Source organism: Zonotrichia leucophrys, chromosome 1 (genome assembly GCF_028769735.1).
Source record: "Zonotrichia leucophrys gambelii isolate GWCS_2022_RI chromosome 1, RI_Zleu_2.0, whole genome shotgun sequence".
Lineage (NCBI taxonomy): Eukaryota > Metazoa > Chordata > Aves > Passeriformes > Passerellidae > Zonotrichia > Zonotrichia leucophrys.
In genome coordinates, this window is record NC_088169.1 from 68,198,863 (window position 1) to 68,208,899 (window position 10,037).

Sequence of the window (10,037 nt, forward strand, 5' to 3'; positions counted from 1 at the left end):
GACTGTGCCTAAGCTTCTCATTTATTAAATAGAAAAGTATCTTCCTTCACAAAGTTTTTAAGAGAAGAAGCACAGGCTTGAGATTATGAGGGACTCTGGTACTATAGTGATGCAGAATATACTCAAGCGTGAAACACGGCCAAGTACACACCATGGTAACTACATGTGAAGAGCTTAAAGTTTTCAGGACGAGGAAATTAACCTGAAATTTTACCCACATATTCTTCATCTCTAGTTTCCCTCTGACTTATTTGTAGCATTAAAGAATGTAAAGTAATACAGGAAAGTGGAAAAAGGTCAAATAAGGCATGCATTAGATGATTTCTTCATGCCCACATCTAATACACAATGTTCATCAGGATACAACTCTTGCCAGTAAGTGTGTGATGAGCAGACGGACATTAGCAGAAATGTAAATATATATTAAAGTACAAGAGATCATGCCTAAATGACCACCCCATTCCACTTAGGAATCCTTTCTCCTGTCATTGGAAGGATATACACTTCTCCTTAATTCTCCCTTAAATTCTCCTAGCATATACTACAATTACACCATAGTGATACAGAGAATAAAAATTAAGTATAGCAAACTACTATTGCCACTTACAAGACTAACTGGGGGATTAAGGGTCTCTTTCACCAAAAAACCATCATACTTTGACAAGAAAACGTCTCTGTTTGACATATTGGCCATCTCTACTATCTCTGTTAATTCAGTAAGCCTTTTTTATCAAATATGCTAATTCCCTTTATAGCATTATTAAGCACTTCCACCTTATAAAGGCAGCACTGGAGTGTCACAGTCCAGGGTCTGCAGACCCTCACCCACCCAGAATGGCAACTGAGCTGCCGCGGGCAGAAATGGACATTTCTGCAAAACAGAGCTCTTTAACTCTCCACCAACTCAGTCGCTGGTCTAAGTAGCTCAGTAAGCTCCTGCCTTACACCATGAGTTTTGCCTCTTTGCCTACAGGTCTGCTGCCCGCACTGTGTCGGGCACATGGACTTGTGTTCCATGGCAGTGTCGGACCAGGGGACAGGTGTGCCGATGGGGCGGGCTGAGCTCGGCCTGCGCCCCGGCACCTTGGCACGGCCGAGGAGCCGCCGGGGCCCCTTGGCGCCATTTACCTGGAGCAGGTGGTGGGCGGCCAGGTAGGCCAGGCGCGGGCCTCCCCGCACGCCGGGCGGCAGCCGCCCCGTGCCGTAGCCGTGCCAGGCCACCACGTACGGGTTGTCCATGGTCAGCCAGTAGCGAACCTGCCCGCCGAAGTGCCGGAAGCACAGCTCGGCGTAGTCGCGGAAGAGCCCGGGCAGGACGGGGCTGGCCCAGCCGCCGAAGGCGTCCTGCAGGGCCTGCGGCAGGTCCCAGTGGTAGAGGGTGACCACGGGCTCGACGCCCAGCTCTCGCAGGCGGACCAGCAGCCGCCCGTAGTGCGCCAGCCCGGCGGGGTTGGGCGGCGCCGTCCCGTTGGGCAGCAGCCGGGCCCAGGACAGCGAGAAGCGGTAATGCGAGACCCCCAGGCGCCGCAGCCCCTCGACGTCGCGGAACAGGTTGTTGTAGCTGTCGCTGGCCACGTCGCCGCCCACGGGGCCCGGCGGGGCGGCCCCCGACGGCGTGGCCGGGCGGTGGGCGAAGGTGTCCCAGACTGACGCGCCTTTGCCGCCCTGGCGCCAGCCGCCCTCCGTCTGGTAGGCGGCGCTGCCCGCGCCCCAGAGGAAGCCGTCGGGGAAGGTGTCGTAGAGGAAGAGCTGGTCCTGCGGGTAGGGCAGCCGGGCGAAGCGGGACCAGGTGCCCGCGCCCTGCCCCGGCGCTCCCAGCCCCGGCCGCCCCAAGAGCAGCAGCAGCAGCGGTGGCAGCAGCGACGCGGCGAGGGCCATGCTCCCGGCGGGGCTCCGCGACAGCAGCTCCCGCCTCCCAGCTCCCCGCCGCCCCATTTTATCTCACCTTGCGCCCCCCCCCTTCCCGCCCCGGTGGGCACGGCCATTAATAATTACCTCGGAGCTGCCGTCTGCATCCTTCCCAGCCGGTTCCATCGGGGAGAACTGCCGCCGGGGGCGGGAGCCAGGGCGTGAGACGGGGCGGGCGGGGAGGAAAGGGAGGAAGCCGGGGCGTGGGCGCCTCGGGGAGAGGTGGACCCTGTCACCCCCTCAGGGTGTCCGTAGGTACCCCCACGGCCCCTCAAAGGGAGAGATCCCGGTCCGCGGGCGGCAGGCGGGGTGCCGCAGCCCTTCGCCCGCCCCGCCGGGCCCCCGCACCTCGCCGCGACCGCGGTGTCCCCTCGGGAGCGGGACCCTCGCCGCTCTCCTGCCGCCTTTCTTCCCATCGGAAGAGCCCGCGGGGAGACTCGATGCCGGACCCGTCCCCTCTGAGGGGATGAGCGTGGCCCCCTCGCGTGCCCCGCTGCAGTGCCGCCGTCGGGGAGTCCGTGGGGCAGCGGCGGACCGGGGAGGGGGAAGCGATCACGGGGCTGGGCTGGGGGAAAAGCGAGGAACTAAATACGCTTTTCTCTTTCCTCAGTGTTTCCGTAGTGGTACTTTAGCAAACACATCGCACCTGCGATCTCTCATGTAGCAGCAATTGCAGAGAATTCGTTGTCCAAGGACATCGACACACTCCTCCCCGGGAATTCATGGGCTGTCACCTCTCAGTAACAACTCTTTTCTTTCCTGGAGTAGGAGGTTGGTATATTTGGTTGCTTGCTGCACACAAAACAAGTTCCAGTTAGAAATGCCTCACGGATCTTTACGGAGAAAAAACAAATCGAGTTAAGTTTGATTACTAAGGTACATTTAGTAACCAACTGAGCAGGCGTGAGGCATGGAGTGCTCTTTAATGGCAGGTCTCAAACTGCCCTTTGCGTTTCCTTTGGACAGAGCAATTCAACCATCGGGGAGAGCTGCCGCCGGCGGCGGGAGCCAGGGCACAGCCAGAAACAGCCCAACACATTGCAGAACCTGGTATTCAGTGATGTGAACTCTTAAAACGATTTGGGACACCTACGAATAAAAAACGTCTACTTGACAGGCTGTTCGGCACAGAGAGATGTTCCCAGGAGATAAGGCTGTTGTTTAACTACTGAATGAAGGCCTTTAGATAATTTCATTTTATTTTTAGAAAATAAACGTCCTCAGGGAAAAATTACAGATAATCGCTAATAATGAGTCAATAGATTTAAATGCCTGTTGTGAACTAATGAAGGTTTCCTTTTGTGCACAGGATGGGCTCTCACCTTTCCCAAATGCAGGCAGGGCATTTGCTGTGCCTGTGCCCATTTCTAGAACTTCCAACTTCCACGTTTTCTGCACTGATCCAGATCAGTTTTGGAGATTGATTTGTGCTATTTTAAAGAGATCAAAGATGTAGAGGACAGGATTGGAATTAGTCTTTCACTGTGTCAGTAATTAATTGCCTTATTAGGGGGATGGGGATCTGAACAGTCCAGGGGACCATCCACAGCCCTTCCCTAAAGGAGGAAGTTTGTAGGGCAGGAACAGGAGGTGGCAGGCTCAGAACCAAGGCTGCTTCCAGGAGTGAGTTTGGGATACAGTCTGAGAAGGTGCTGACATTCAATTACAGTGTGAGTACATGACAGTTTCAGATACAACAACAGAAAAAGGTGTTGGCATCACTTGCAAGTTACTTGAAGAAACTGGAGATTAATTGTTAAGTGAACTGGGGCATTGCTGCAATTGTCCCTGTGCAAGGAGTGGAGAACTAGCCTCCTGTTCAGCTGCAGACCTGATTTCAAGGAAGCATAATGTCTTCACTGGATTTTGCTGACAAAGTATTTTAAAAATAGGGATGTAGAGGCATGTCTCAGAAGTGCCATCACCTAAATCAGGATATTAGTGATGTTAAGTCTATTGCTAGTATTTAAGGAAAAAAATATCATTGAGTATATAGAGAAACAAGAGATTTTGAAATACATCATGGTATATTCTTTTTTCATGTGGTAATTATTAACTAAAACCTAGATCAATCCTATTTATACTTTGGCAGCACCAGTAAGTAGACACTGAACTGAAGCTCCTTCAATTGTTACTTCCAGAGCCTTTCAACAGTCAAGGAAAAGAAATGTCCTCATGGTGTTAATCTAAGTCAGTCTAGACAACTTCTGAAGAAGGCTACGTTATCCAAAACCTGTCAGGATACAGTGGACTGTACTCCTGAAGCACGAAGCTCATTTTTTGGGACAAAATCTCACCATAAGCTGTTGGCACAAAGCTGTCATTTCACCTGTCACTTTACCTGCATGTCTGCCAGATGAAAACTTTATTTGTGTGTGTGTGTAAATGACAGAAAATGTGCCATGTGGCCTCCAGTTCCATGTGTTGTTTTGGGTTTTTTTCTTAGAAAGCTTGTTTTCATGTCTTAGGACAACACAATTACTAACTGCTCTGAGCCAATTTTTTTTTTTCCTAGCGGACAGCCTAACAAACTCTGTGCAATATTAACCACGCAGAAAGGTCAGCCAAACACTTGCAGACATCCAGGTCTCCCTCGTTGCTCCTTGAGTTCAAAGTATGGCTCCATTGTATCCATGGTGCTGAGCAAGCACACTTTCAATTCTGCCCCAGATGAGGATTTGACTTTCAGCTTCTTTGTATTGGTGATTACTGAACATTCAACTTCTGATAATATGTATAAAGTGTTGTACTGTATCATTTATAATCTTCCTTCAGGCTGTGCTGAGATTTTCTTTGCTAGGTATAGAGGCAGTGCATGCAATCAAACTCGACAGTGTTCTGACTGAGCAGAGCATTTATATTCCAAAGGGGCTGAATCTTCTGGGATACTTAATTTTAGGTAAAATAACTCTATTACTGCTTTAGATTGATTTAACAGCTTCCCCTGAGGTAATAATCATGCTTCAATGCAGCAAACCCCTCTATCATTTTAAGGTCTCCAGAGAAGAGCTAGAAGCTGTACAACAGCAGCAGTGGTGGAACAAGTGGTCTCAGTGCCTAAAACCACCATCTCTTGTTTTAATGCCCCTTCCCTGTTCACAAACATACTTCCAAATGCATACAGCCAGTTGAGAATAGCCTTAAGTATTAGATTTTGCTTATTAGTATTAGTCTTAGCATTTCCTCTCAGGACACAAAAGTATTTGCTAACACTTGGAAAAACTGCTTAAAAAAATCACCACCTGATTTAGATTTGAGAGTTTTCTCTGCTTCTGACATCGCTGCATTACAGTACTACTTTTTTGTTCTGTCTGTTAAATGCAAACTGCTGAGCTGTGAAATTTTACTTCCACTTCCTCATCAACGGCTGTTTCCAGTGGAAATGTGTCCAACAGCATTCTAGATTTTCCTTCTTCATTCCTGCCCAAACACCACAGACTATGAGGCAAATAAGCTCTTTCTCTTGCAAGCCCAGTTTCCTTGAAAAAATGCAGCCTTCCATACCTGTTCCTTCTTTCTCGCATGATCACACTACTTAAATGTGTTCACTGTACATTCAGAATTACCTTAGAGACAGCTAGTAACTGATTGTATTGAAATTAGAAACAGGGTGTTGTCAGGTCCAAAATAAACCTGCTGATGAAATAAATGCAGTGCTGTGGAATGCTTGGGAAGATGTTGAAGGCTCCTCTCTTTTATCTGTAAATACCACGTCACTCTCCACTCCACTTTTTTCCAATGCCCTATTCTGAATCAGGGGCACTCTAGTTTGTAGATGATCTCCCTGTTTCAAAAGTGCCTTATGAATGGGTGAAAGAAGGGATAGGCAAAGATACAAGGGAAAAGAAGTTGCCTCTCTCCTAAGAAGGGGAGTATTGAAGAGGTGGATGCAGCCTTGCTCTTCCAGTCCTGGGCAGAAGACACAGATTTGTCTGGCAAGAGGAGTTCAGAGCTGAGGGAGAAGAGAAAGGACAGAAGTGTCCCTTGCTGACTCCAGCCATGCAGCTCATGAGCCACAGGCTTCAGCTGGTTTTTAGATGGGAGTGGAACCCTGATTGCAGTGGCTGGAGAAATAGATGCATTTCCATAGGGTCTGCTGAACCTGTATGAACAAGTGACAGGAGGTGCCCAAGAAAATTACAGGCCAAAAAGGAAGTTGTCTAATGAATTTTGGCTCTTTTAGGGTAGAAAATCCTGGAAAGCAGAGTGACTGGATCACTCACAAGGGTGAAATAGATTTAATAATTTAGATGAGGGATCTGGAAGAAATAGATGCCAACCCTAAGAGCTGCACACCAGTGAAAATTCTGGTCTGTGGTCTGTGATGCAGTATAAGAAGGACCAGAAAAATAATTTAATTCTTCTCACTGCTGTTTTCATTTCTTTTTGTGATACATTGTTATAATTTTGGAACCAATTTCATTCAGTCTCCACAGGATGGCTCAAAAATTTGAATCCTGTGTCTTAGTCTAGAGCTGATAGCACTCTGGAGACATGTATGGTGACTTTTCATGTAGAGTCATCCTATCTCTTCAGTTCAGGCACAACTGAAGCATTTCTTTTCACTCTTCAAATTCCCAGTATTTTAAAACTTCTGCCAAAATGCCACATCTTCTATGAAAAGAAAGATCCACAGGGACTTAAATGAAGAAATAAAAAATGCTACTATTCAAAAATGAAAATGCAATGCTGAGTTTTACATACATGAAAGTTGAATTTTTTATGCATTAAATTCAGTGAGGGAAGAATGTGTTGCAAAATTGCTTCTATCACTATCTTTTAGATCACTTTCTGTAGGTAAATTGATAAGAATTACTCCTGTACTTGCTAAGTTTGTATTTCAATAAGAACTTGAATGACAATGCAGTTCAGATACTTATTTCTTGTTGGTTTCAGCTCATTAAAATATTGGTCTCATTTACTACAAGGTAAAAACTGGCTTACAAAGAAATAGGATTGGTTTTAAAAACTACTGTAGAATGTTAATTCTTTGTAAGATTTTTCTGCCTAAATGACTCTTCTGCTGTTAAGAGTTATATCACATTGAACTGAACTGAGATGAAACTTTGTAAAGTAGTAATTGAAAATATATTGCACTAAGCTGCTGCATCACTAAATGCACAGGCAATGCTGGCTGCAGATGCATAAACATTTTTCAGGGCAACAGTTATATGATGTTCTTTAATAAACACAACTTATTATGTTACACAAAATCAACTTCAATTGGAAAGCAAAAACTTAGTTCTATATGAAGTGTGTAGTACTGAAATGTGACTTATAGCCAACTGAGAAGTCATTTAGTCTTTTAGAGCTGCTGTCTACTAACCTAAATGTACTTGGGAGCCATTTCCAGTTACTCTACCAAGGGTTTACTCCTGTGTTTCCAAGATTGGCTCAAAACCACCAGGAAGTCAAGACATTTATTACCAAAACATTAAATATGCACAGTTACACAGGGTCTGCCTCTTTAAATGTGGTTGAGGAGTGAACCAAATTAGGCCAACCAAGACAGAGTAAGCTGCAACAGTCCAGACTTGCAAAGTAGACCCTTCTAATAACAGAGGAAAAAAAAAAAAACCCAAACCTTGACAATTATTGCAATTAACTTCACCTCTGAGATATGAAAGCATGGATGCATGGCCAGTAATCATTTTGCATTAAGCATTTCTTCACAGCTGCTACCTGCTTCAATAACTGAAGGTCTGATAATTTCCAAAGTAGGCTTGCAGCAATGAAATTTAAGGTTTGTACCTTACTTTGCAGCCAAGTAATGAGAAGTTCATGGTCAGTTCATCATACAATTTCTCTGCTGATCCTTCCTCCTGAGGGAGAGGACTCCTCATGCAGTTACCCTAATCCAATGGGGAGTCCTGCCCATGGGAGATAGTCCTCTGTGAACTTCTCCTATGTGAATCTTTCCCATGGACTGTAGCTCTGCATTAATTGCTCCAACATGGGTCCCTTCCATGGTGTGCAATCCTCCAGGAACAGGTTGCTCCAGCATGGGTCTCCTGTGGGGTCCTGCCAGGAAACTTGCTCTGGATGGGCTCCTCCATGGGCCGTTGGTGGATCTCTGCTTCCCTGTGGACCTCCATGGGCTGCAGGGGCACAGCTGGCCCTTCACATGGTCTTCACCACAGGCTGCTGGGGAATTTCAGTTCCAGTGCCTGAAGAACATCCTCCTTCTTCTCCACTGACCCTGGTGGGTGCAAGGCTGTTCCTTTCACATATTCCCCTCATATATTCCTTCTCCTCTCTCCAGCTGCAATTGCTCCTTCACATTAACTTTTCTCCTTCTTAAATCTGTAGTCCCAAGAGCTCTACATACATTACTGATGGGCTTGGCTAGGTCAGTGCCAGGTCCATCTTGTAGCCATCTGCATTTGTTCTGTTGAACATGTAGGAAGCTTCTGGTAGTTCTCACAGAAACCACCCCTGCCACCAAACCTTGCCACAAGAACCCAATACTTTGGTAATTCCATGCTAATGTCCGGGGGCCTCAGGGCATCTCAAAAGAAGCCTGTGTTCAGGCAACTGAATCAAGCCTTTGGCAGTTCAAGGAGATTTAAGCAGTGTAATATGTGCAGTTTAGAGAGTGATTCAGCTCAGCCTAAAGCAAACACCAAGGAAATTCACCTGCCCAAACATGTATGCATGGTCCCATCTCCAGCAGCCAGCTCATGGCATCTGGCACATCCAATCGGAGTTGCTGATATTGCACAGAGGGCTGGTTTCATCTGCTTACTATGGCTGAAATTACTTCTGGCTAGATATCCCACTTTTCTTCCACTTAATATTCCAAAACAATACAAATCACATATAGATCTTGTGTCATATCTAACAGCTTTGGGTAAATGATATGGTGACACAACGGCTCGCAAACACCATCTACCGTCCTGTGGTCAGCCAAATGTGAGAGATCCATGTCCAGTCATAACGGCAATTGCATGCATTCAGAATGGTACCCAATGTCATGTGTAAAGATGGGAGCCTTGACCATAGTGGTTGTTTGCCTCACCAGTTACACAATCTGCTATTGCCAGATTTCTGTGAGTTTTGCATCATCCAGCTCTTTTTGAAGGCATGTGGATGTTTGAATCTCAAACATCTCACCCTACCAGTACTTTGAGAGAATTTTTTATCTTAACACCATTTATAATATTTCTTCTATCTACTTCTATCATTAATTACATGGATTGCTTTAGCCTCATCTGAAATCCAAGGAGGTCTATTCTTTTGAGCAATAAGATGTCCATCTATTTCTTAGAGTGAAATTAGGCAAAGGATAAGGTTTAACAGTGTTAGGACTTTAATACTTCTTCCTGAGCAAGAGCCACTCTGTTTAGGTTGTTGTCCCCATTAAGTGATGGACTTACAACCCCTTCTTTAGACCAAACCATTTAGGGCAAAGCAGGAAGCCATGTGTACTTCCGCTGCCTTCAGTTCTCTGAGACTAAGTGTTTGTGAGACTATTTTGAATATTCTTGAGGTCAGTGATTAGATTTCCACCAGCCTCTCTGATTCACCCCTACAGTGCATATCTGCTGCAAATCAAAGAAGGATGAGCAATCTAATAAGGAGGGACAAGCTATGCCACAATTATAATGTGGGTAAGCTGAAGGCACAAGTAACAAAAGTGCCACAGCGATGAAGTAACACATTGGCACATCAGTGTTTCAGTCCTCCTCATCCATCAGGTAACTCCAGAAAATGTTAGCATCTGAGGGATTCTAAAGAAAAAACTATTTTGTATTTTTTCTCATTGGCAGTGAGGAAACTCCCAAATTGTGGCTGAAGGATTGATTGATTAAGCACTGATATATGTATATTTGAGCTATATGCAAGGAAGTTAAGCAAGCATGTTCTTTAGAATTGTTGGGCCACTAGGAAGGTTATCTACTGTTTGGAGCTGCCTCTAAAGCAAGCATTTTCCAAGTGTAAATCCTCGATTTACAACGTTCATTCACATGTGTACAGAATGTAACCCATGCAAAAATTCGGCTTGGACAAAATGTTATGCAGCCCCTGTAACTATGTTCAAATGCATTCTTTGCTGGAAGAATGTACCCCTTTACCAGAATGGTGCATGTAGTCTTCATCCAAACCATTTTTTGTTTTTAAATTACAAA

The 10,037-nt window shown here is 45.9% G+C and overlaps 1 protein-coding gene across 1 annotated transcript in view; it reads right to left on the reverse strand.

Moving 5' to 3' along the window:
* Positions 1-1,883, reverse strand: part of KL (klotho) — a 47,061-nt gene extending 45,178 nt beyond the window's left edge. Inside the window, exon 1 of the mRNA XM_064716299.1 lies at positions 1,129-1,883. Within this exon, the coding sequence (XP_064572369.1) occupies positions 1,129-1,878 (750 nt within the window). The 5' untranslated portion in view covers positions 1,879-1,883. The remainder of the gene's footprint in view (positions 1-1,128) is intronic.
* Between the last annotated feature and the right edge of the window lie 8,154 nt (positions 1,884-10,037).